Raw genomic sequence first — 11,507 nt, forward strand, 5'->3', positions numbered from 1 at the left:
CTTTGGCATTTGACAAATCTCAGTCTTCCCCAGAATCAGTATATTTTAGGTGCACTGAGTTCAACAGCCAGATTGCATGATACCTGCCATCTGCAGTTTGGGGGAGAGGCAGGCTATCTAATCCACTGAGCATCATATTCCCTATTGTGGCCACCTAGAAGACTCAAAGAACTCTACACACCATGAATGGCAAACTGATTGACCCCCAGCATCCAGTATTTAGTGAAATTACATCTTGGAATTTTATTATTTAATTATCCATTTAATTATCCAAGTCAGTAACACAGCTGTTACTCCAAGACTTTGTCTAAAGTAAGTAACATGAAAAGCAAGTAGATTGGGACTCACCTGGGATCGTCACTGTACTGCACGACTGCATAACGTACCCCGTTCGCACCCACCACATTGATAAAAGGAAGAACCAGTCCTTCCATGAAGGATCGGATCATGCGGAAATTTCCCCTGCCAATGCTAGAGGATCCATCTACCAGGAATACAATGTCAGCCAGGTACACATTGGTGCAGACCACTGCAAGGCAACATCAACTGGTCAGAAGGCTGACTTCATCAGTGGGTCCCCTCCATCCATTTATATTACAGGGCAAAAGAACAGCAGGAGCTGGCTTGGTCTACACGCAGTTAAATACTAGCTCGAGGCTTTAGTCCCACAGAGCCAGACTGAATCACTCCTAGGAAAAAGGTCTACAGTTTCTGCATACTTCATACGTCAAGTCCATAATTTGACCATTAAAGTTATTATACAATAAAAGATGTAGAAAAAGCCTTGGCTTAATAACCACTGTGAGAAGACTACAGATAGTCCTTGACTTACAACCATAATTGGGACCAGAATTTTCATCGCTAAGCGAGGCAGTTGTTAAGTTGCCCCTGATGTTACAAACTTCTTTTTTTTTTTTTGCCATGGCTAAAAAACTTCAGTTGTTAAGTGAATTGTGTCTTAAGCCACTTTTTCAGTGCTGCTCAACTGTTGCTAAACAAATGTTCGTAAATTGAAAACTATCTGAATTCAGGACCAAGGAATCTGAGCTAAGGGGGCATTTTCAGAAAGGGAACTACAATCTAAGACAGATTACAATAAACTTTTTATTCCTTTCTTTCAAAAAGTATGCCAGAATCAAAATCAGGGAATGGAATCTTTTATTTCTGAGGTTTTATTTCTTATTGTGAGAGCCAGTTTGGCCTAGTGGTTAGGCACCAGATTAGAAAGCAGGGGACCGTGAGTTCAAATCCCATTTTAGCTGTGAAAGCCAGCTGGATGACTTTGGGCCAGTCACTCTCTCTCAGCCCAACTCACCTTCCAGGGTGGTTGTTGAGAGGAAAATAGGAGGGGTATTGGATATATTCACTGCCTTGAATTATTTGTTTGTAAAAATAATAAAATTGGGATATAAATGAATAGATAGGTAGGTAGGCAGGCAGGTAGGTAGGCAGGTAGGCAGGTAGATAGACAAAATGTCTGGAAGACATAATTTATGCACAGATACTGAGTTAAGTTCTCTCTTATTGCCAGTTACAATGGAGAGGTGTGGGTCTGGCTTTAAAACAATCGTGAAATATTTTTATTATGGCAAATAAATAAATCCTTCAGTGAAGTTGCAGGAGTTCAGTTTTCACAAGGAGGAAAAATAAATCAAATTATGGACTTATTTCTCTTGCATCCTAGCAAGGAAACAAAGTAGATATACAGGACTATATACAGTTTGTCAAGGTACTTTATATTAGGGGTCTCCAACCTTGGCAACTTTAAGACTTGCGGACTTCAACTCTGGAAGTTGAAGTCTGCAAGTCTTAAAGTTGCCAAGGTTGGAGACCCCTGCTTTATATCATTATTCACTTTGGAAGTAGTGAGTCATGACAAAGCCTTGGCAAATAAAATCATTTTAAAATCACCAATAATATCAATAACACCATTCTTAATTCAGAGCCCCTCCTCTAGGAATGCATAACGTTTTTCTGTTGAGAGCCGCACCTCTTCAGATAAGATCTCTTCAGAAGACATTTCCTACAGTTAAAATGAGGTGTGAATGGGGACTCTTTCTCAAACACCCTCTGTCTGTTCTCTCTTCTAAGAAGCAGGTTGCCGAGAAGGGAGGAAAGCTTCTATCAGGGCTTCTGAAATTAGGTCCAGGGGCAGAGGTTTCCTTTCCTTAAATTATTCCCCGTCCCGCAGTCAAAGCAATTATTAGTATTAAATGACTAGAAAATTGGTAACATTGAGGAGAAAAAAAACAGCAGTCCTTTCCTTCTATTGCATAGCTGTTATTAAACTATAATTAAGAATTGCGTACCAGGTATGTTCTGTAATTGTTTTGTTTTTTTAAACTGCACTCTATTAAAGTACTTTCAAATACGCAATGTTGTGAAAGGTAAACCTGGCCATGTTCAACTTCACACATGAACTCTCCTCCCTCTGTCGTTTCTGGAGACTTCCAATTGAAGTCCAGCATCTAATCCTTGCTCTCCTGTTACACCAGGTGTGCTAGAAGTAAAATCATACCATATGGTGCTCTGTGCGGCCCGCCAAGATTTCAAGTGGTGTTTTTACAAACCCTTCTCTCCAGGGTCCTTCTCGAACAGAGGAACAGCTTTACCTCTTAGCTTTCCGGAGTTTCCTGCTGTTCCTTCTCTAGCCAATATGGTGGCTGAACTGAGAGCAAAAGACAGAAGTTGGGGACCTAATCTATCGGGCTGCCATGCAGAGTTAAATTAACCAGGACTCACCTCTCTCCCTTTTTTGAGCCATGACTTGTATGGAAGCCAAGAATACAGCATGGAGTGCTGCGAGGAGCAGCATTTTGCTTCTCATGGTGGGAGTCTGAAACAAAAGATAAGAGATGGAAACATGCTCAATTCTTCACACTGGGAGGCAACAGCTGAACAAGTTTATCATGAGCAGCATTGTCCTAGTCTCCAACCCAGGACCACAGAAAAGTGGTAAAAAGGATGTTCAAAGTCCTTGTTTATTTATATGCTACTTTTATATCTCATTGTTTCTCTGGAAATAGATTTCCTATAATTTTATGTCATCTGTTTAGCCATGGCCAGAGAGGAGATGGTGATTGCAAAGACCCGAGTGCAGTGTGTTTATTAATAGGAAAAATTGGGCAGTAAAGAATGGAATATTTAAGAGTCATGCCCTCAGCTATCAGTCTTCTCCAAACCAGTAGCCTTCAGAAATTTAGGACTGCCATCCCCATCAGCTGGAGCCTGCATGCCCAGAAATGTTAAGGAATGATAGAAATTATAATACAAAATCTCTGGGTGACATAAAGTTGAGGAACTGCTCTTTAGTAACATGCTGACAGAAGAAAGCAGGTGGCTACAAAGCCAAAACCATGAAGGAAGGATGAAGACATATATCCTTATGAAATCTAATGCTTTAGTTAAAATGCTTACTTTCTCTGGGAAATTCTCAAGTGAGAATTTGGTTTCCACCTGCACATCAGGAAGGAACAGTCAGGTTATTATTGGCCCAAATGCATTTATAAATTGGTTCCATTGTTTCTGACTTTAAAATGTTTATGCCACACACATACTGATATTTAAATAAAGATATTTTATTAGAAATATACAGGTCTCAATATATTTAATTCAAAATTACCCCTTTAAATGCACAGTTAATTGAGAACTACATTGCAAAATCCAGACAAGACTGAAATCCAAACAATGATAAAAAAAACTCTGTTATTCTATTCTATTCTATTCTATTCTATTCTATTCTATTCTATTCTATTCTATTCTATTCCATTCCATTCCATTCCATTCCATTCCATTCCATTCTATCTTCCTTCCATGCATTCATGTTCCTTTATCAGATCATTTCATTTTGGATTTTTCAATGTTTGAATTCTTAAAGCATTTAGTCATCTTCATTTATTATTGAGAAAACACATATCCACACATGTATATAATAAATGATACTTGATTATTTTGGATCAATTAAATTGGAAGCTCTAGATATAACAGATTGATTAATATGGAAGCTCCAGATATAAATGTAAATCTAGCCATGGTGAATTGGCTTTACATGCAGCACTAAATCATCTCATTTTTTTAAACTAAGCTTAACACATATGTGAACCTAGCCATTGTGGTTTATAAACCATGGCTTATGGCTCAACAAAATGTATAAATCAGGTTACTATAATCTATTTCATACATACTGCCATTCCAGTTTACATACCATAGCTTACTGAACAAATCATTGTTAACTCACTGGCATCTTTCCTCAGAGAGAGTAAGAAAGGGAACAGGAGGTTAAATTCCCAGCTTGTATTACACAAGAGGAAAGTGTTAACTGACAAAACAGAATACCCATGGTTAAAACAAATGATTGTTTAGCATAATGGGTGAATCCAGAACTATCACTTATATAAGGCTTTATTATGGGCCAAACCAGATGATTAAGTGAAAAAGGAAAAATTCCATCCTACTGGAAACAAACCTTCACCTTAATCATCTCGATACTTAGTGCTTAGATCATACCACATACATATTTTCTCTTCGTAATGATCTCCTTTCTTAAAAAACAGGATTTCCCCCTTTTTCTAAAAAAAGAAATGATGCAAAAATCTTGGCACAGTTTCTTTAATTTCTCAATTGATAAGCAGCATTCCACTGAAATGGAAACTTTTGAAACTTCTAAAAATCAATAGTGCAGATCATTTAAAATATATAGGACACTTAAGTGTTCATCATTCTTATAATTTAAATCCAGACTCTAGCTGGATTTTTCATGAGGCATTTATCTCTCAATCTGAAATAATAAAGAACTAACTTACTGGTTCATTCTGCCAGACAAATAATTCGGAATCACACTTATTTATTTATTAAATTTATTTCTCACCCACCTCATTTCAAAACAACTCTGGGCAGCTGACAGTGTTAAAAGCTTTATACAGGTAGTCCTTGACTTACAACAATTCTTTAAGTGACCGTTCGAAGTTACAATGGAACTGAAAAAAAGTCCCCTTGTATGACCATTTTTCACACAACCCTTTCAGCATCCCCATGATCAAAATTCAGACGCTTGGCAACTGACTCATATTTATGACGGTTGCAGTGTCCTTGTGTCATGCAACGCCTTTTGCAACCTTCTCACAAGCCAAGTCAATGGGGAAGCTAGATTCACTTAACAATGGTGTTACTAACTTAACACCTGCAGTGATTCACTTATCAACTGTGGCAAGGAAAGTCGTAAAATGGAGCAAAACTCACTTAACAAATATCTCACTTAGTAACATAAGGTTGTGACTCAATTGTGGTCATAAGTCAAGGACTACCTGTAATCAGAAAAGACAAATATTTCTAAAACAATGAACATGTAACTTACATAGTCAAAACAGAACTATAGTTAAGAGATGGGGAAGGAAATAGCAGGAAGCCTGGGGGTGGGGAACAGGTGGGATTGCTTCTTAATTCATCAACCACCTCCAGTGTCATGTTCCTACATTGGATCCCCAAGCCATCTGGCAGACCCAGGTCTTCAGGCTCTCACCTCAGGGGGTAAAATATTCCAAAGGGCAGGAGCCATGCAGAGAAGGCCATTTTACTGGACCCCACCAGCCAAAAATCCTTGGCCAATGGGATCTGCAACATGCTTCCTCTGCCAATCCTAGTGAATTGAGATGGTTCCTCAAGTGACCTGGACCCATGCCATGTAGGGTAAAGGTAATAACCAACACCTTGAATTGCACCCAGAGGCCAATTGGCAGCCTGTGCAGCTCACAGAGGAGTGGTGTAACATGGGCCACCCTGAGGACCTCAAATACTCCCTGCATCACCATACTGTGTGCCATGTGAGGCTTCCAAATGCTCTTCAAGGGCAGTTCCATGTAGAGCACATTGCAGTTGTCCAAAGGACCTGAGAATTGAATAACTGAGCATAGGGACTCCTGATCCAGGAAAGTGTTGTGGCCTGCAAGCTGCTAGCAGAGTTAGTTGCAGATTTGGATGATGAGGAAGTTGGGGAAGACCGTGGGCTGGTTCTGGCACCTGGAGAAAGCTCTGATGGATGCTCAGCATCAGACACAGAGATAGAGTCAGGGCCATCCAACATTTCCCAGCCAGAGAGGCAGCTGCCCTTGGAATCAGAGATGAGTGAGGAGGAGGAATAGCTGGGGTCTGTTCCAGATGCACATATGCACAGAGCTGATAGGAGAGGTGAACAGCGGCTCAGGAAAGCAAAACAAATGTGGATGCTGAACGGCCCCTCCCTGGCTGGGGAATAAATAGGAGGAAAGTGAGTTGGGTTGGTTGTCACAGACAACCATTCACATTTTTGGAAAATTTGCTCCTTGTGTATTTCGTGTGACAAAGACTGCCTTGCCAGAACTGAGGTTTGTCTATTTCTCTGTTTGAGCTCATTTAATTTGCAGCTTCCCGGCTGGGAGCTCACAACCTTGCATTTATCATAACAAGCTGATAAGGAGTATTGTTTCAGTTAACTTCTTGCAGGAGGCTTGCCTGGACTTTCTATTGGGGGATGCAGTTAATTCCTAATGTATAAATAAAGAGGGTTTTTTTTCTTTGTGGAGTCTGTTTCTTGCTTCTGCGAAGGCTGGGTCAGAACAGAAAGGCTACAACAGGTGCACAACACCAGTTGCAAAGGCTCTCCTAGCTATGATTGCCACCCACTCTTTGAGCAGGAGTCAGGAGTCACTCCAAGTTACAGACCACATCTGATTGGGACAGTGCCACTCCACCCAGAACTAAGTTAGTTAAAGTCCTGGATCTTGAAACTCCATGCACCCAAAGCCATTCAGTCTTGCTGAAGCCTGTGGTCCCCCAACCAGGTCCCCCAACCAGCCTCCAGGCACTGTGAGAAGCCAACAACAACATACCTGTACAGCCAGGATGGAGATCAAAAGTGGAGTATCATCAGCTTACTGATGATACCTCAGCCCCTGGTATGATCTCACCCAGCAGCTTCATATAGATATTAAAAAGGGGTCAAGAGAGTACCGACCCCTCTGGTAATACCATGGAGGAGTGGTCATGGGTTAGACTTCTCCCTATCAGTACCAATTGGGACAGGCCTTAGAGATAAGAGCCAAACCAGCACAAAACTGTCCTTCAGCCAGCCCCAAAAGACACCAGATAGCATGACTGATGGTATGGAAGGTCACTGAGAGATCAATAGAGAGCCAGGATGGTTGCATTAGCTCCATCCCACTCTTGCTAGAGATCATCAACAACTTTAACCTATGCTATTTTTATTTACTCTACTAAGATAGCACTAGCAATAGCACTTTGACTTATATACTGCTTCAAAGGGCTTCACAGCCTTCTCGAAGCAGTTTATTAAGAGTCAGCCTACTGCCCCAAAACAATCTGGGTCCTCATTTTACCCACCTCGGAAGGATGGAAGGCTGAGTCAACCTAGAGTCTGGTGAGATTTGAACTGCCAAATTGCAGTCAGCCGGCAGTCAGCAGAAGTAGCCTGCAGTACTGCATTCTTTATTTGCTGGTGACAATTTTTAAAAAATCTGATCAAATCAACTTTGTTTTTTTTTATCAAACTAAATAAAGACTAAATAAAAATAGATTATATAAAACCTGGAAGGATCAGACAAAAATTTCTTTTCCGCCTTTCCTTTTCTAACTAGGTCTCCCAAATGCTGGTGGGGAATCACAGGTCTGCTCTGCAAAATGACTGCAGCATGGAGGGATGTTAGGTTGAAAGAGAGAATCTCAGAAACACCTCAGTTGTATTAAGAGAGAATGCCTCCATCCTATTGTCCTGTTTTTTCCTTTCAGTCCCTCGGTGCAGCAGTCCACTTCACATGATAATATTATACAGCAAGCAGTTTAGATAACCTTCTGGCAAATAGATAGGGCCAAACGGCAATGAAAATATTGATTATCTTTAGTTTATTTTATATATCCTAAAGTAGTCCGGTTAACAGTACTACTTCATCTCACAGAAACCAAAAATGCAAGTCAGGTATAACTTGTGGTAAGGTAATCATTCTTATACTTCTAATATGTAACAATGCCAATATTGCTTTGGTGTAAGTTTGAGTTTAGACAACCAGATTTCCATACAGCTTCCTTCCCTGGCTATGCAAACAGCTTTTATACAGGTTGCACTGAGTACCTGGGTCACCTCCGTTTCAAATAGGAAAATAGAAAGAACCTTAAAAAGAGCTGGATTCTGTCTGTAACCACTCTACTCTTAGGAAAACATAGCTGAAACACGACAGAAGAGAATGATGAATATAACTAAGGAGGAAATAGTTAGGAAGAAATGTAATCCACTAAAAGGCCACCAATGCAATGACTAATTTAGAGTGGTGTGGTAATAGATGGTGACTTTCATAATAAATTTCCTAGCCGCTTAGATTTTTGCATTATCTGCCTTCTGGAGTTTCTCCTGTCTTTTTATAGCATGCACATCTTTGGGTTAAACCAGGGAATTCACAGGAAAGACATTTTGGATCATGTCAAGAGCATTCTCCCTTTCTTACTATTCTAGAACAATACCAGGGTTTTAATAGGAGTGGCAGAATTGGTAGCACAATCGGTGAATCAGCTAATTAAATGTATATGTACATTTTCTCATATTTTCCCCTAGCAGCTTCAGGGAAAGAAGAATCTCTAGTACAGTAATTAACAAAACACCAAACAGTAAACAGTCTGCAGCCTGTGGCTGTTCCCTCGGTTTTCCTAGATTATGCCATTGAAACATAGCAGAATGTCTTTTACCCCTTTAAAAAGAGGGGTGCAAACCTCTGATAGGTTCTCCAACTCTTTACTGTCCCTCAAACTTGAATTTGTAGCCACAGTGCTTACTGTAACAGGTTATAAATGCAATAGGGTATGCATGCAATAATTGATTTGTCAGATAAATTGGTATTCAATATATACTTCATGCATATAAAGCATCTTGTAGTTGAGTTGGGAATTTCACTAGAAATTAATTATGCAAGTTCCCACATGTGCATAGAAAAAAAAATACAAGTTCATAAATTGTATAGGATCCAAAGAGCAAATGAAGTTATTGGAGGAAAATGACTGTCTCCCCTACATTTACGTCCTCTTGGTTCACACTTCATAGTAAAATAAAAATAAGGAAACCAGATTACACTTTGATGCAAACTACAAATCAGCCACGTCTTACAGGTAGCACAAGTAGAATTAGATGGGAAAACTGAGACCTTGCTGAAATGTAGCTCAAAACAATGTAAACCAATATAGTCTATGGTGCTAAGGCTAAATTCACACAATACGCTAAGCCGTGGGTTAACTAATCATAGCTTGCTAACCAAACCATAATTGCTTCTGCTCATGCACCACGTATCAGCCATAAATGTTCTAGACCAGGGGTGTCAAATCCGTGGCCTGCAGACCGGATGCGTCACGCACTGGCCACCCCCACCGCCAGTTTAGCGAAGGGAAAAAGTCGTGATAGGTCACATAATGACAATGTGATGCCGTCAGTTTGACACCTCTGTTCTACACTGAAAATCAAGTTTGAATTCACTGCTCTTGTCCATAGAACTTTCCTCAATAATAATTATTTCTGGGCTCTTTTTGGTCCCAAGGAAAGTGCAATTTCTTCTTGCCCTCAAGTTACTAAAAACAGTTCCTATCCTGGCGAACTCCAGCCAAGCCACCACTTCCCTGCCCTGCAGCTATGAGGAAGGAGAGAGTTCATTGGTTCAGTATATACAGTTACTCCCAAAATATTTATAAAATGGAGGGAGGACCCCCAAGGTATCTCTGTTGCATGCGGTTTTATTGTACCCTAATTTTTAAATATTTCACCCTATATTTCAAATGTCCAAAAGTCTTCCTCAATTGTGATGGGATCACTTATTACTTCATTGGCTTTTAAGCATTACTAGCAAAATCAGCCTGCAAAAACAAAACTAGCATTTTCTTATTATTTATGTATAGATTAGAGAAGCATTTGAATCTATAACTAGTTATAACCCCACACTAAGTAACCTGACCAGGCCTTCATCTCAGTTCAATCCCACCAAACAAGACTGTTGTAAAGTTTTAGGCCTTCAGTTTGTTCCTTTAAGGGAAAAAAGATGATTCCGGGTTAGTAATCTTTTCCAATGAAATGCTTCTCCGCTAGTTGAGCAGTTTATGGCAATGGGACTTAATCCAGAGTTGGCTAAGGTTTTTGCACTACAGGTCCCAACAGTCAACCCCGCTGTTTAGGATGACGGGACTTAAAGCCCAACAATTGGGGCAGGGCCAAATCTATGGTTGAGCTTCTTTGAGCTGTCCAAGAGCTGATTTTAAAGAAATGAGCCCCCAAAGAACTGAAGGAAAAGAACACACCGCCCCGTTCACGGAAAGCAACTGAGCCTGGCCAGCAATGTGCCAGGGGCAGCTGCCCAACAGGACACAACCTCCCAGAGAGGGCTTGCAGATGGCAACGTGCATAGAAAGGAACGCTGATTTCTGAGCGATTAACAAGTGGAAACAAGAATTAGAAGCAGCCCAGGACAGAAGAAAAAGATGAAGAAATATAGGTCTTCGTTAGAACTTGTCAAGGCGGCACCCGGTGTTTTCTACTAGCGCTAGGGATCAAAACCCGAGGTGTCTCTGAGCGCGTGCAAAGTGACGCTTCCTCCCCACTGAACGGCAACTCCACGCTTGCACGATACAGGAGTTTTTAAAGCCGTGTCGCAGGAGTTGCGCAGAAGCGTGCAAGGAAATTTCAATTTTTAATGCATGCCTTTTAGCGTACATTCGAAGTGACCGTAAAGTTCGTCTGAGTCTAAATGTAAGTCCCCTCGAGGTTCACTGCTTAGCCAAGGATTTGAAGCTGCAATCCCAGCGAATTCCGCGCTCCTGACTTTCGAAGAACGGCGCGGAGGGAAAAGGGGACCGGGGGTGGGTCGGTGGGATTTCCCTCCGTTCGCGCGCCTTCCTCGTGTGTGCGTGTGTGTGTGTGGACGATGCCCGGCTGGCCGCGCAGACCTGACCCCGCTGAGCATAGCATCTCTGGAAGCCGAGGGAGGCGGGCGGCGGCGCTGCCTGGCCCACCGGGGAAGCCCGCCGCGGGATCCGCTCCTCGAAAGCGGGAGTTACCTGCCGCTGCCGGCGCGCATACTCCGCAGAAGATCTGGGGACTTCTGCCTTGCCTCTCTTTCCCCTCAGCGGCGGCCCCCCTGAGCGTCTCCCGCGCTGCTCATCTGGGAAGAAGAAGCGAGAAACAGCCGGCCGTCTCCCGAAAAGCAGCCGAGGGGGAAAGAAAGAGAGAGAAAACCCGAGAAGTCCCGCCACGCCGTTGCCAAAAGGATGAGAAGAGGGGAGGGGGCGTTGTCTGGGTACGCGGTTCGCCCCTCCTCCGGCGCTGCGCCTGCTGCCGCTCCGGGCTCGGCCCACCAGTCCTGCCCCCCCCCCCCGCCGCCCCCGCTAGTCCAAGCGCGCTTCGCTTCTTTGCAGAAAATGGGCGGAGGGGAGGGAGTTGTCGATGGGCTGCCCCCCATCTCCCGCCCAGCCCAGCCTCGGTGGCCTCCTCA

The 11,507-nt window shown here is 42.2% G+C and overlaps 1 protein-coding gene across 1 annotated transcript in view; it reads right to left on the reverse strand.

Moving 5' to 3' along the window:
- The window catches only part of COL7A1 (collagen type VII alpha 1 chain), a 127,679-nt gene extending 116,385 nt beyond the window's left edge, over positions 1-11,294 (reverse strand). The window contains exons 1-3 of the mRNA XM_087923796.1: positions 11,074-11,294; positions 2,743-2,836; positions 349-529 (exon numbers count right to left, since the gene is read on the reverse strand). Coding sequence (XP_087779922.1) covers positions 349-529; positions 2,743-2,827 — 266 coding nt within the window. The 5' untranslated portion in view covers positions 2,828-2,836; positions 11,074-11,294. The remainder of the gene's footprint in view (positions 1-348; positions 530-2,742; positions 2,837-11,073) is intronic.
- Positions 11,295-11,507: the final 213 nt, after the last annotated feature.

Source organism: Pseudonaja textilis, chromosome 2 (assembly GCF_049901715.1).
Source record: "Pseudonaja textilis isolate UNSWEBS1 chromosome 2, rPseTex1.2, whole genome shotgun sequence".
Taxonomy (NCBI): Eukaryota; Metazoa; Chordata; class Lepidosauria; order Squamata; family Elapidae; genus Pseudonaja; species Pseudonaja textilis.